At 43.9% G+C, this 15992-nt stretch overlaps 1 protein-coding gene across 5 annotated transcripts in view; it reads right to left on the bottom strand.

The window, feature by feature from the left end:
- ABAT (4-aminobutyrate aminotransferase) overlaps positions 1–15992 on the bottom strand; it is a 40924-nt gene that overhangs the window by 14683 nt on the left and 10249 nt on the right. For 2 of the 5 annotated variants that reach the window (XM_052680168.1, XM_052680170.1), the window contains exons 2-6: positions 11528–11643; positions 5975–6072; positions 4854–4883; positions 3910–4027; positions 563–612 (exon numbers count right to left, since the gene is read on the bottom strand). In XM_052680168.1, coding sequence (XP_052536128.1) covers positions 563–612; positions 3910–4027; positions 4854–4883; positions 5975–6072; positions 11528–11597 — 366 coding nt within the window. In that variant the 5' untranslated portion in view covers positions 11598–11643. Of the gene's footprint in view, positions 1–562; positions 613–3909; positions 4028–4853; positions 4884–5974; positions 6073–6148; positions 6314–11527; positions 11644–12069; positions 12093–12133; positions 12154–15992 lie in introns of those variants that run through there. The other 3 variants (XM_052680171.1, XM_052680169.1, XM_052680172.1) reach the window with 3 other exon arrangements.

The raw sequence follows: 15992 nt of genomic DNA, 5'->3' as shown, positions 1-15992 counted from the left end.
TTACTTGGCCTTGAAATCATCCTGTTGCTGAACTCTTCAGTTTTCAAGCGCATGCCGGTGGTTCAGTCAACTTCGTGCTTAGGAGATGAGAACCAAGAAACACCCCTCAAAAAAAAAAACCCACAGAAAACCAAACCAAAACGAAGCAAAAAAAAACCCCTAAAATACAACATTAACAGACAGCATTCCAGATGTAAAGCACCATTTTCATATACAGAATACTACGCTCTGAAGGACTTGTGCTTGATTTCAGCCTCAAAAGCCTCAGTCAAGAACATGGCTAAAATAATTAATTGGAAACTGTGAAGGGTGGTTTAAATTGGCTGCAAACATCCCAACTGCTTGCATTGACAAATGTTTCCTTATTGTAAAGCTTTGCATACTTTCTGATGTCTTCTTAAACACAACCAAGCTATCTTTATCTAATGAGAAATAAGACAAGCAGATCGTACCATACTTTCAAAGTGAGTCATTATGTGGTTCATTATCAGCCTAAGAGAAATTGGAGAAGACTGCCACAAGGAGGGAGAGAATGCCTTCAAGTATGTTGGAATTCACTTACCAGGTTCTGTGGCTGCTGGAGAAGCTTTATCAGAGATGGATGGCTGTAACCTAATTAAAAAGAGAAAGAAAAGCTGTGTCTTGTTTATGTAAACTAATGTGGAGAGTGACCCAGAGAATAACTTTATTCACACTTAAATTCTGTTTAACATGTGTATGCTTCAACTATCAAGGATACGACTTCTTTTAAATAGGACAGTTCCCCTCTTTTACAAACTTGGTATCAGGTAACAGCACAGTGTATTTCAGTACATACAGTTATAAACCCAGCACAAAAAGAGATGAACATAACACTGATCTTCTGGCAGTTGAACATCACAGTTTCTATCACGTGGCCTTTCTACGCAAGATGCTGTCAAACTTGCTGGGAGGTGCACGCACTGCACTGCATGCTCTTTCCTAACCAGCTTTCTTATCTCCCTGTTTTCCTCTAACACACTTTTTGTTGGACAAAGATGCTTGTCCTTTTTACCTGTAACAGTTAAAATATTTAGGAGGCTTCAGATTTAACAAGGCAAAAGAGCTTAATTCATACTCATTGATGTTACATGAGATTCCCTGCTTGTTTACAGGTAAACCAACGGACCTGATGTAGAAAAGGCATTCAGCACAGAAAACTGTGTTTTAAACCAAATTTTTACATCTGAAATGTCAAAGCCACAGACTTAACATAATCTTTTGAAACTCTCTTGCAGAAACAGTTGGAAACCTCATCTTCCCTACCGCTCAAGAAGCCATCCTGCTGTAATGTTATTACAAAAGCAAATCACACCCCTGATTTCCCCATTCTAGTTGAATGACAACAGCCTTTATTATCCTGCCTGAGCAGCAGAGCATTCGGCTACAGCATTAACAAATCAATTATAAATTCCATCTTGAATATTTTAGTTCAAAACAGGAGAATATCCAGACTGTTTTTTAGCTGCGCATCATTCTGCAAGGTATCTGTTAAAATGATTATGAAGATGATACAAGTGGCTATTTGGACACAGGCAACTAAGCCTGCATTGCATCAGCTGCCATGGGACAGACAGACACAGCTGAGGGCTGTGGCTGCAGCCCTGGGCACCCTGGAGAGCACAGCTTAGGAAATCTCAAATTACCCCTGTTACAAAACAACCACCAGTGCCTAGGAAGCTTAAGCATTAACTCTGATACTGCTTGTAAAAACGTGTGGTTCTGTTGCTGGTGCTAAGTTAGCAGGAAGAATGCAGAGACCTTTGTATCTTATGTTATGTAACACAAATCCAAGGTTTCCGTTACCCATGACCCATCTTCTCCCATCCCCACAAGACGGCGCCTTCCTTTCCCTTCACTGTGTGCCCTGCAGCTCTGTCTGCCTCCTCCAGCACTCTCTGTCCATCAGCACATCCTTGCCAAGGCACGGTAAGAAAGAATCCTTAAACCCTGCCTTTCTGAAGGAGCAGGAACGGAAAGATGCTGACCTGCTGTTTGGGTTTATATTAATAAATCTAACACTGGAAAGACCAGAATGGTTAATTATTATGTAACTATTGCAGACAAAAGTCAGACTGCTCCTGGGCTAAGATGGCAGACAGGAACTTGTTTCATTGCCAAGGGCAGCACAATGGTTTATAGCTTTATGAATCCACTCTCCAGCACCTTTGAATCAACAGTGACAGAGCTGGCTCTAAGAGAAGGGCACCTGCTCCATCACTGTACCTGTCTGTCTCCATCAGCACAGCAGAAAAGAACTCGTCCTCCAGGCTCACGGATGTGCCTGTTTGCAACGGGATCAAAACTGCTGAAAGAAAGAGATGGAGAAAGCCCTAAGAAATGAACCCCAGGCTGCTGCCAGCAACACCAAACTGCACCTCTGTGAATCTCCAAGAACAAAACAGGCCTCACCACCAATAAAAAAAAAGATTACTTCATTTGGTACTGCAGGTGGCGTGCATGTCAACATGTCAATAGACCCCTCCAGGCATTTGGCTTCAGGGGGTTTCTATCTCAATTACACACATTGGACACAGGTTTAAAGGAACATGTGTTACAATCTCCCCCAAACTAGGTGGTTTAAAAAAACAAAAGAGTTTTAAAACAGAAACTGCCCAGAACATCTTTGCCTGCAGGTTTTTTATACTTCTTATCTCTCCGCACTGGCGCTTATTACCTCTCACCTTCTGCTGATAAGTACATCCTGCTGTAGCAGATTGTTATTAAATCTTGGGGAGCTCTGGCTGATTCACAAAAGATCCCACTGAGTGCAGGTGCAGAGATAAGCACCGATGACTACAAGCACCTTGATCTGAGAACGTCAGCTCACCCACAATCCTCACCAAGATTTTCTTCTGGTGTCCGAGTTAGGACTTATCTCTCTCACCAAGGACACTGTTAGTGACCTCTGCAGCTTCACTTTGCCTACCTGTCATTGAGTTCAACTTAGAAAAAACTAATACTGCGTGTTCAGTCAGATTTAAGTCAGCCGGTATTACATTCCCATTTACTTGCTGCTGCACATCACAGATCCACTGTGTGTGAGATGCCATATGAAGTGCTGCACTGTAGCTCTTACATGGCACACTGCATTCCCTTTCTACCTGTCAGCACCCTGAATGCACTTCAGGCAGTTTTCCCACTGCACATCCCATTTTATTTCTTGAATATTTGCTTTGATAAAAGTTCAGCAATCATTAGGAGAGGAGGAAATGAACTGAAAGAGACCAGTTAAAATCCTGTTTTAAATCAACGGGATTTCAGGAGAAGAAATCCACACTCAACTGAATAAATAGCCTGGAAAAATTGTTTTGAAGACATGAATTTTGTTCACTTAATTTTCTACTCCTTTCAAACTATGAAACTCAGCACTGTCCCATGCCTTAATATGTGACAGGACATTGAACAAATATGTCAGAGATGCATAAATGGATGATGAAATCCCACTGGAGTCCACATGGCCCACTCCTCTTTTCAGCTCTCTCATGAAAGAAAGGTTAGCTCAAGCACAGAACATGCTTTCCTGTTAATGTCTTTAAGTTAGATTTATTATATTAGCGTTCAAAAACGTAACATACTATTACAGAATCACAAGGTACCCAAATCCAAGCAGACAAAGCCTAAACCACGGAATAGCAAATACAAATTAATATTAGAGCTTCTTCTAGATACTGCTCTGTGCTCCAAGTGAGCCATAAGGACTGCATTTTTAACCGTTTCCCCAGCTGTTCAAAACCACCACAGCACAATACAGCAGTGTGGTACCCTGAGCACAGCGAGGCACACATTATGTCAGCCTTTTGTTGGGTTGCTGTTAATTAACCAACTTGTTTGGTAGCGCCTGAGAGAACAAAAGGACAAAGCAAAACTTGCAGTACGGTTGTTTCCTACCTATGGGGATGGATGAAATCTGAGAGTAGAGATCCAGCATGCGATTGCCATCCACATCCACGAGGTAGTTCCCTCGGCTCTCTTCGTAGTTGCAGAAGAAGTGCACAGCTTCGGCATTCTTAAAGAGAAAAGCAACAAGCAATGAAAGCGTTACGTAGCAGCAGCGTGGAGGAAGCAACAGCAAAATCTGATAAAGATAAAAAATATAAAGACACATTATATCCATTCCATGGGAATTAACTGCAAAGCTACTTTTATAAAGAGGAACTGTTAAGAGTTGCCTGTTCTAAGGAAAAAATGGAGGCAGAAAAATGTCCATTTCTAACATCTGCCAGATAGCTAACAGGCAACGACCGAACGACTCCAGGTGAACAGAATCACTCTGCCAGTCCTCTGTACTCAGTCCTCCAGTGAGGAGGAGGGAGTTCCAGATCCAAGAACTTCCAGGCTGAGAACTCTCAGGCTTCTTTACTCAGTGAAGCCCCAGATAATGTCTGCAGTTACACAGAACACAAACCTGGCACGGATCGGCAGCTGTTTCTGAAGGAGCTTAAAGGCAAGAATGTACTTCCTTTCACATAGAGCAAGCACAAGCATTGAGGAACTGCTCATCCTGGGAAGGCAATTTGCACACAGGCTGGCACACGTCTAAGGCCAAATACTCCTGTGTTCTCAATGGCCGCGTGGTAACTCAACACGTAGTGTTCCACTGATTACAGACAAATCACTGATATTAGCAAAACAATTCTACAGTATTGAAAACAGACTAGAAAAGATTTTATCCAATCGTATACATGCACCATACATCATATACTTGCAAAGCCGAATTCCACATTCCTTTTTTTTTTTGCACAGAACTAAACATACAAAACCAGATTTTGAACTAAGTTCTGCAATCATAGCACTGACACCTGTACTGAACTCAGAAAAGTGTGACCAATTACCTGAATTCCATTCAGCTGCTTCATCAATTCCTGTAGGAAACAAAAAAAAAAAAAAAAAAAAAAAAAGAGATCAGCCTCAGGAATGTAATTGCTGAATGCTGACCATCATAGAGTCATAAAATGGCCTGGGTTGAAAAGACCACAATGATAATGCCGTTTCAACCCCCTACTACATGCAGGGTTGCCAACCACCAGACCAGGCTGCCCAGAGCCACATCCAGCCTGTAAGAACGTTTCCTTTAAGTGACCACATAAACTATGTGCAAAGCTTGCAATCTCATCTTATTACCAGGCAAGTGCACTTGCCACATGAACCTTCACAGTGCACGGGCACAAATGACAGTTAAAACTATGGCACACTGAACTGCGTGGGCTGCGCCCACAGCTTAACTGTGTGCCTCCAAAAGGAAAAGCTGCCTTTCTACTGCTCGGCTGAATGGAGAAGAGACAAATCACATGTGTGGAAGGAATACTGGCTCACTGGCTCTAGAAACACAGCTTTAAAAAAAATAGAAATCAGTTTCTTAACGTGTAGAATAACTGTGCCCACTGTGTTTGTGCTCCATGCAAATTCCTGTGCTGCAAAGGAGGCAGCACGTAAATTCTTGAAGAAAATTGTTTTGACACTGGAAGCACTTGTAAGTGCCCTCACCTCTAATGCTTGCTCACTTTTCCTCTGCTGATTTAACAGCTTCTGTTCAAATACAGACTCTGACAGAGGAGAACTGCTCAGCAAACTGAAACTTTGCATTGTTTTCCACACCAAAGCATTATTTTACATCACAAGAAGTCAGCTGGGCTGCCCTGCAAGTAGCCAAAACTGCACAGGAAGCAGAGAGACCTTTCAGCAAATGGTGCCCTTTGGCTCGCAGTTACTTCAAATGAGAAGCTGACAGCTGAGCTCCAGAGAAATTCAGGTCTCTCTCAGAGAGGGGCAATGCAAGGCAGGTTTTCCCCCTTCCTGGCTTTTCACCGTCAGCACTTGGATAAAAGAGGCACAGACTGTTGCAATGTGATTTTTATCCATATCAGAATTAAAGTTTGGAATAAAATTTGTTTTCTAATAAGTTAAATACTGCTAAAGAAAAAAATAAATAAGCCACTATGCTTTGAGAACTCACCCGAGATCGTGGTCCAGGAACTTCTGTCTTCATTAGAGGTCCATCGTAATCAAAATCCACATCAATTTTAGCTGCAGCTTGACTGATATATCTATGCCCTGCAGGAGATAATGATAACCTGAGTACAGACCATAATTTCTGTGTTCTCCTTCAGAATAAATATCCAAACCTTACCTGAGTGTGAACAGTTGACAGATGAGACCAATTACGTCGTGCTGTCTGAATGGAACCAAATATCTCATCACTTTGACAAGCATGAAATAAAACTAATACCAGTGAGGTAGCTTTAAAAAAACCCCACAACAATGAAGTGAGACGACAGGGCAGCCCTAGAGAAACAGAGGCAAATCCTACTGTAAGGGACAGAGCCCACGTGCCTTCATTACAGTGCCAAGCAAACAGAGCTAGGATACCCGTGGCACCAAGCAGATGCAGTTAGTAAGTGCCAAGAACCACTTTGCTTCTGGTGGATCCCTCCTGGATACACGTACATTCCTTCAGGGGGGTTAGAGGATTCACTGTGCATCTGCAACCAAGGAGGTATAGACTCAGGAGCTTCAGCCAGGTGCCCAGCAGGAGACTACGAGCATGGTGCATGCACTGTCATTAAGTGCTGAGCTGAAGTGATGTCCTTAACAGCCACATCTGTGTCACAAAGCACCTGCAAGCCTTTAGCCAGAGCAGTATCAAAGAGAAATTAATAAGCTTCACTCAGGGGATCACCTATGGCCCAGATCAATACCTGAAGGATGAGGCACAGCCTTCAGTCCATGACAGGCAGGTTAACCCGGAGCGATTTGTGAAGGCCACGCGAGGCCCTCGGCTCCATTCCGCCAGCAGAGAGGTGTGCCACGCAAGCCTGGTTTGGAGAAAGTTTATCTGAAAAGTCACAGCGCTTGGAAAGCATCCCTTGCTGCTCATCTGGGGAAAATTTGGTCTGCAAAGATAAATCTCCTCAGCTTTAATTCCGTGTGCTGTATCCGAGATGCGTCACTGCCTCTCTGCAAGCTATTAATAGGTTTCATTACAGCAACACCACTTCATTTTTGTGTCACTCTGTTTAGCTTTCATGTAAATTGGAGTCTGCATGGCAACTGTTCCACCAGAAAAGACACAAACTGCAGATACATAACCAATGAAGCTGCAGATAGAGCAGGCAGCCTGTAGAGACTCCAAGGGGAGAAGAGACCCAGCTGAGCCACGTGCCCCCGACTCCATCCGTGATGGGATACAGCAGCACACCAACACTGAATGCTTCTTCTTCTCCTGCATTAACCAGCATTTATTTTATAAACCTCAGTAAACAACAGATAAATAAAAACCTAATGAGCTTCCAAGAAGTAACGCAGACCTTCCTTCTGCTGGTGCTCTGGGCTGGTAATTTCTGCTCCATAGATTCTGAAAGAACTGCATAACAGATTCATTATAGCGCCGCCCAGGAACGTGCCAAATAGCACAGGGCTGAGAGGAAAGTAGCTTTACAGTAAGACAATTGTTTTATTGTTGCCCAGCATGACTTTCCCTGGTATTTCTGCTACAGGTGTGGAAGTGTGTTCCCTTACCCGACCCGCAATGGCTACAGCACACCCCTCTGCACCTGTCACACCAGCACCACGCAGCAGCCAGTTGAGAGACTACATGCTCCTATTACAGCCATGCTCCTCCCTCCTTGAAATTCATATTGCACTACAACTCACATGTAAACCAGCCCTCAGATGTTTGATGCTACGTTGTTGAACCAACGGACCAACTCAACCCACCGACCTTCTGATGAAGCGCAGTGGAAGAAAGGTTTCTCCTGTTCTACTCATTTTGTGTAAGAATGGGACCAAATGATGTGACCACAGCTCTCGTCTTAAGAATGTGAAGAGGTAAAGAGCTGCAGCAGGGTATCTGTCTCTGAAGAAGCGTAACATTTTTTAAGTACACGTAGCTAATATGGGGCAGCACAGCAAACAGAGCACCTCCTGACATCAAATCAAAAGTCAGAAAATAAATGATGAACCTAATTATCAGAGAGCACATCAGCTGAATGACTTACAGTGGATTTTCGACCCACCTGGTTTATTGATGGTGGGTACAATAAATCAAATTCTGCTTTTCTTGCTTCTTGGAGGCTATTCAAAAGTCTGTGTCATGCACGATCTTTGTAAACACCAGAGTGTGTAACACCAGCAAATCATCACATCCTTCCTTTTCACACAGCAGGATGCCATCACTTGCTAGCAGACAGAAAAGCTCCTTCTTCAACTCCTGTTTTCTAAGCTATCCTCATCACTCACCAGGTGTCTTGTGCAGCAGTTTTTAATACAGAAACATATCGCTATAGCAACATAATTAATGTAAATACACCCTTGCATCACTTTCTGATGTTAGTCACAAAGAACACTGCTGTGGGCAGGGCTCAGTGTTAAGCAGCAATCTTTGCGAAGGAGAGGGAGATTCACCACAGGTCTAGCAAGTCCTTAGGCCTCCACAATGTCTGAGCAAAAATACTCTGATAAGCACTGCTCCTGAGAGCACAACAACTGGGTGTTACCCAAAAGAAACTCCAGAGGAGCACCAAAATTATCTAAGTGTCATTAAGAGGAGGAACTACTCCCAAAGCTAAAAAATAGAAGACAGAAAAGAAATGCTGGCACGTTTCTCAAGTGCAAATATTCTGCTGTGCTAAATCACAGAGTGAATGTCCCCCAGCCCCAACGAGGGGCGCTGCATGTGCCACAGCACACAAATATCTCATGTGTGTTTTTAATTTCTACCCCACAGCGTCTATCAAACCATCTTCCAGATAGAAATTTGAAGCATGGAGTCCCTGACGGCCAAAAGTAGGAGGACTGTGATTTCCTCCACATCCTATTTTAGGTGCTGCGTGGAATCTGTTACTACCAGCTCTTGAAACGGAATGGCAAAAGCCCAGGCTAGCTAGAGGTGTTTGGAAAGTGAACATAACTGTTGCATAATATTGTGAAAACTGAGACTGCTATTTACAGAGTGCTTACGCTGTAAGATCAGAAGCTGTTCCACATGAGATGGACTGTATTTCAGTACTCTCACATGCACACTGGAAATTTTTAAGAGGAACAGGGCTCTCCAAGGACCAAGACAAAAACTGGTATCAAACAGTGCAGAAGTGGAAGCTCCCGTAAGAAAGAGTAAGAACAGCTGCCTCCCCTCACCACAGCTGAATCCCAAATCGGCTTCTCAGCAGAGTAATGCGAGCATCAAGCTGCTAGTTTTCTTGTAGGTCTTCCACATAGCTGTGATGGGGACAAATCAATAACAAATACTAGTATCTCTCAGTCTTCACTGCAGCATGCCTGTGAGATAAAGTGACATTATCCTCTGTAGGGAGAGAGGAACCGGGCTGAGATATGATAGGCACAGCATCAGACAGTTAGTTCACATGAGGCACTGCAGTAAAAGTGCAGAGATTCTGAAGAACATCTGGTCCTATGAGGACACACTGAAATGTAGATAGATAGATAACCTGAGACAAAAACACTAAGTGTTAAGGAAGGTTTCAAATACATAAAAGGCTCGCAAATTAAAAATAAGCATTTCAGCCTCCAGGTCCACCAAGGATAAGACAAAGAGTAAGGAGATGATTTTTGCCCGTTTTGAAACCTAGGTTAAACATTAGAAAACAGCTTTAAATGTAAGGTCTGTTCAGCAATAGATCAGACCACCTCGGGAAGCTGCAGAAGCCGTGCTGCTGGGTGCCTTTAGGAACAGGTCAGCGTCCCTGGGGAACACGGGCATGCACTAATGCAAACTGATGCACCTTAAGGCAGAAGACTGACCTTTTGGCTTGCTGTGCAGTTCAATATCCAAAGATGAATTCAATCCCTTAGGCTAATCAGTAGGAAACTGAACCTGGATCTTTAGAGTCACAGCCTGTCCTCATAATTATGGTACAACCCCCTCAGCTAGCAACAGAATGCTGTTAGATTGCTGGCTGAAATTCATCAGGAAAATGACCTGAAGCTCAGATTTTTCTACAAGTGTGAGAGTCTCCTGCCTGTTCTATATCCAGGAGCACCACAGGATAAAAGACTGCCAGGACTGCTCCTTCTAGTGAGGGCTTCTATTGCTGCTTGGTGTTTTCTAATCCCTGAAGACAGGCGCACACAGCAGCCTGCCCCAAGTGCAGTGGAGCTGCCATGCCACCTGCCAACAAGGCCCCACATTCTTTGCCAGCAGCCTGCTTTCAACAGGCTTTCCCATTTACAAGTTTTCTGAAAGCAAAGATGGACTAATGGAGTCCAGAGCTGCATTCCTTTTGCACTGAAGACCTACATCTCTTCAGCGCAACATTAAAAGAAGAGTCAGCCCTGTGCGCCCATCTGCACCCTAATGACTCAAGAGTCTTGCACAACTGTCACAGCCCGTGATCCTGGTTGGGAAGCACCATGGAAGAAAGCAAGACACTGGGAGGAACATAGGAATGTGGAGCACCCACACTGAGATGACAGATTAGCTCAAAGATGGCTCACGGAGGTCTGCTTGCTGCAAGCACTTTCCGTTTGCACTATTGACCAAACGATCACTGCTCCTGCACAGCTCAGATAATCAGTGCGTCACTCCCAGAAATAGAAGGGCAGCCAGTCCTCAAACACTGAGCTGGGACTTTTCCAACAGTTGAAAGACCAAACTTGGTGCCCCTAACCAAAGGTCAGCTGCTCCTCCAAGTGTATTGTTTAGAAGAAAACCAACTAAATCTAAGTTTCTGAGCAATGGAAGGGTTTTGTGTTCAGCACTGGCAAAAGAAGCACAGAGGCACAGCAGGATGGTGGGATGAGAGAAGAAACTCAGTCACACAAAAAGCCATTCAGCCATACTGCACTCAGCGTAGCGGCACATAAGCTGGATGCTAGACTTAAAGCTCTACGCTTTGTCCAAAAAGACCAACAGAAATCTGCACTTTTGAAGCACGAGCCAGAATCTTGAACACCTATTTCATAGAGATTGCAGGGTCTTGATATACACGCACACACACACACATTGAACTACAAGCATTGGGCCAGGCAAGAACTTGTCATCACATACTTAGGAGAAAAGTGCCTGATGCTACAGCTCAGTGTTCATTTTACAATGCAGCTGAGTGCAGGTAGAAGCACACAGCCCAGCGAGGGCCCCCTCTTTGCACCCACCATGCAGAACCTCCCCATGACAGAAATCAGCATGGTCACACTACGTAATGTGAATGGGAATAAGAGTGATTTTGATGGAAAATATTTGCATTCCTGTACCGCACAGGATGAAAAAGTAGCCCTGTGGAGGCTGGAGAACTTTTTTTCAGTTAATAATTTGCATTGTAAACATGCAAAGTTAATGAGTTCTTCAGTTTGCAAACTTAAAAACCACAAAAAACAACTCAGCATCCCTGCAGGCCGCTGCTGTACAACTGCATTGTTATCCAAGATACAGAACAGTGTTCTTCAAGTTTTGAAAGATGCACCAGTGGACAAACCTCAGCAACATTCAGCGGAATTTTCTCCGCTAGAATTGCTACTGTAGCAATACAAACCAAAAACCACAACCATCACTTACCAAATATGAGCAGCCTGGCGTTCTGCTGCAGACAACAGCTCAGCTGCCGACTAAGCAGCATTGATGCCATTTTGTATGCTCTCTACTCAAAAAGGCTCAATCTTGATGCCGATGTTCTGGAAAAAAAAAGAAGAAAAAAAAGAATGAAAACATTTATTCATGTCCTGCAGATGCAGCCACTGTGCCATTCATCTCAGCTTCTCCATTCAGTGCCATGACGGCGAGCTGAGCCCAATGCTAGGTCCTGTTCAGGCAAAGGACTCCTAGAGCAAATCTGTACCTCCCAACTTTAATTTAGCCAAGAAGTAAAAAGATAATTTATTTTCCCCTCTTCCCTTGCTCATCTACTTTCAGCATGTATCTTAGACTATATTAAACTTCCTTAAAAATTGTTTCCAGCCACAGATCCCTCAGGCTAAAAGCATTACTCAGATTCAACCTTAAGTTTATAATAACTTCATCTCAGTCAAGAAGACAGCAGGAGAAACATTAGGAAATAAAAAAGAAAACTCATTCTCTGAAGAAACCCAGCATCTACCAACCAATGACATCTATGAGAGCTGGGCTTGTTCAGAGCACAGCAGGGAAGGCTCAGGCTGCACCCACCCAGGTGCGCAGAGCCCTGACCAGGAGCAGGGCTTACAGAAGTGGCAGAACAGAACGAAGAACTCCTTGCCTGCGGAGATCTATTAACTCACAGATAAATTAGTACTCATGGTGCAAAGAAAATCACCTCTGCCTTTCCAGACAACTGACACAGCACTTGGATTCTTGTAGCTTGCTCTGAGTTCAATTTTCTTTTCAATATATTTTGAAATCCACCAAGGTGAACAAACACTTGCACAACGTTGGTATGCAGCTTAGAAAAAGCTGTGTCAGCTTTGTGAGGCGTTGGGGTCAGAGATGTGGAAGGAATGGGATGCTTGGGCAGACAACAGGAACTTCTCCATAAAGCAGGGTGTGTTTATGGATTCCTTAGTGTTTTATGCTTAGCTTCTCCCTTCAGTTGTGCTAACCTGTGCATTATCAACGAGCAAAGAATGAGCTCCAAACCTCACGTTTCTTATTTCATTATCATCCTCCAATGAAAACCATAAGTGAGTCTGAGTCAGTGAAACCACCACAGCAGAAAACAGCCACAAAGGGCCCATCGGCCCCACAGCTCTCACAATGATTAACCACCCCAACGTCCTCTGCTCAGAGCTATCTGCCTGCTCCATACTCTGGAAAGCGACTATTCCCTCTGTAACTTTGCTCTGTGAGATCTAAGTGCCCCCACGAGACTGATAAAAGCTAACCTGAGCACCCAGAGCAGCGTGAACGTACCAGGCAGAAAGCTCAACCTGCCATGAAAGCACCACATCGTCCCAGCCCCCTTCCTGGCCATCTCCCATGGGTGTTCTGCTACAAACTGACTCCCCTGCTTTCTCCATGACGATGCCTCTTCCCATCAAAATCAAATGCAGAGCCCTACCCATTGGTGAGCAGGTTCCTTCCAGCAGCACCCACTCTTCATCTCCCAGCTGAATCTCCTTCATGCCTGCCCCCAAAATGCTGTCTTTTATCTTTCACTTCTTTTTGCCTTTTATCTAAAAGCCTTTAGTGCTCGAGATACGATACTTATACAGGCTCAAAACAGCATTTTGGTATTGCCTTTCTGAAGCACAAGAAAAGGTTATTGCAAGAGTTTTAAAAAAATAAAGCAGCTCAGCCCTAATTTTCAGTGGCAGCTGTTACATAAAAAGTTTCACCATTTCCCAATCCAGAGTCAGAATGAATCACGTAATATCACATCTGAGCATAACTAAATTCAACTTCTTTTCCATCTCCATTAAGCACACAAATTCTCACAAAACATTAGCTGATACAAGTGGTACATTTGTCTAAGCACATCTTATTTGGTTATCATAACAAGCAATTGATTTTTGCTTTCATAATCCATCTCTTGATCAACTCCCACTGGCCTTGCTTGCTCCAGCACCCCCAGCAGCAGAGACAGATTGGAAGCCAAAAGAAATCAGTGTGTGTACATGGCCAAGCTGCAGCACAGAGCTGCTCCACAGGCACCACAGACAGTGGCAGCTGCTTTCAAACCCAGGCACAACAGAGCCGGCAGTGTCAGACAGCAGACTGCAGATAGGGATGCAAAGGACAATGTTCAGATTGGCTTTGAGATGAAATGCTGGGCACCTCAGACTTCCAAGAAGTGACACCTTTCCAGAGAGAAAAGGTTCACAGAAATCCTTGCATTATTTTTCCTCTGATAGCAACTGAATGAGCTGCACCAGGTTAGTGATGGCTGTGCACAGCAGCTGCTCAGAATGCATGTTAGAGGCAGCTGATTGCAGACACGTAAAGACAAATTGTCTCCATGGGCTAACAAGCAGTGGAGAGAACCCCTGGAAAAATCCAAGAAATTAGTGAGGGAGCCCAACGCTCAGGGTGCTCAATGCAGACACCAAAATACAGAAAGTAGGACTCTGTACAACACTCTCTCACTTGCTAACAGGGAAGCTAATGCAGCATGACATCCCTGCTTCAGACCACAGCTTGCAAAAATCTGTCTCCAAAACATCCTCAGCATAGATACAAAAGCAAGAGGGGAATACACAGACATTACAAAGCATGGATTAGAAGTCAGCACTGCAGGTTTGTGCCTCTGGCTTCCAGTTCATGCCAAAGACACAGAAGCCTGCTTTAAATTCACGGGGGCACCTTCAGCTGTCTCTCAGCTGCTCCAAACCCATTTAACCAGGAACAATTAGGTGGTTTGGAAACAGCAGCACAAGCTGCATACTGAAATTACCCCACAAAGTCTTCCCAATATGTATCTGAAGAGGACAGGGAGGTAAAGACAAATTGATTCTTCGTTGCTGTTTTCCTTCACTTGACTTCTCTAAAACACGCAGCACCGGAGGAATCATTGGGTTACATATTAATTGTTGTGAAATACAAGGCATCTCAAACTACTTGCTAGCCTTGTTTGCTTGGATTCAAACATTTTGCTGAAAATCAAGTGAGGCTTGCCTTCGTTTGAATTCAAAGGGAATTCCCTTGACTTTGCAGGACAGCAAGTCCAGCTACTGCTACCCATGACAGGATAGAGCATTAGAGTCCAGTCTTCTGTAGAACTGATCTCCTGTGAACTCATTTCTCCTTTTCTAACATCCATAATGCTCCCCATCTGCATATCAGGGCTCTTCAGGCAGCTTTTCTGGAAAAGAATCAGACTGAAATGTAATAGAGGCAAGCTGGAAACCTTAGATAACAGGGTCACAACAAGGGAATTAATAAGAAGGAATCATGGCCCCCATCACACAGGCTGGAACTGCCGTATGCCAGGAGATGGGATAAGCAGTTTTGTGGTTTTTTGTTTTTTTTTAAAGGAGAAAGGTGGGAAGGCTGAGAAAAAGGAGTTGGATAGGACTGCAGCTTCTGAGCTGAGAAGGGATGAGCGTTCCAGCCTCATTTGTGCCATTGAGCATCTCTTACTCTGTGACAGCGTGACAAGTTCAAAGGAAAAATCTGCCTATCCCTCTGCAGTCTGCACCTCACAGACTCCTAAAAATCCCCTGCTGCTCAGTTTTCAGTACTGTCACTAACTTCTGGCAGATATCATTCTGTGTATGGGTCCCACAAAAACCGAGTGCTGCAGGGTGCTCTCTTACAAAAACAAGGAATCCAAGGCTGGTTATTACAGGGGGACCAGCTCTGCTGGTTTCCAGCACTCACGAACAGGCACCTTGCATGTGTTCAGTACTGCATCTCATGTACCTTACTCATATACTCAGCTTAAGGACATCCCAGAGGATCTGAAGACAATTCTGCAAATTCACAAAGAGTATGGCTGAGGTGGAAGATAGCGTAGTTTGGTCTGCCACCCTTTAAATGTAATGAAGTCTCTCCTCAGGTCTGCATTTGAGGAAGAAAGGGCCAACCTACTGACAGCGCATATCCACGTACAAAGATTCCATACATGCAGCATTTGCTGTTTGAAAACTGCACTGCAATCACTGCTGTCCTTCAAGGGAAGGTCTGCTTCTTCCCAGAGATCAAAAAGGAACAAGCTGAAGGATTTCATGTTATCTGTATTACTGACAGCGTGGGGTGATGTGAGAAATCCTGACATACTGCTTTAGTCATTTTAACAGTAACCAATAAGGTTAAAAAAAAAAAAAAAAAAAAGAAGAAGAAGCCTGCCAGCATGTTGTTGTATTGAACTGTTGGTCCCAGAAGCAGAGCTGTTCAATAACACCTTTAGAGTAACGAAAGCCAGAGTGCATGCAGTGAAGTAGAACAACTCCTTTTACTTCAGCAAGTTTTTCTCACGACCTATTCCGTTGAATTTTTTTGCACTAGCTTGCAACAGCATTTACAAGAGAGATTTGCTAGACTATCGCCAGGTATTCCTAGTGATAACTAGAGCTAAGGCTCTAAGTCCTCCTAAGAACTAATTACATAGAAA

This window comes from Tympanuchus pallidicinctus, unplaced genomic scaffold (assembly GCF_026119805.1).
Source record: "Tympanuchus pallidicinctus isolate F22 unplaced genomic scaffold, pur_lepc_1.0 scaffold18, whole genome shotgun sequence".
NCBI lineage: Eukaryota > Metazoa > Chordata > Aves > Galliformes > Phasianidae > Tympanuchus > Tympanuchus pallidicinctus.
This window is presented reverse-complemented; position numbering and strand designations above follow the sequence as displayed.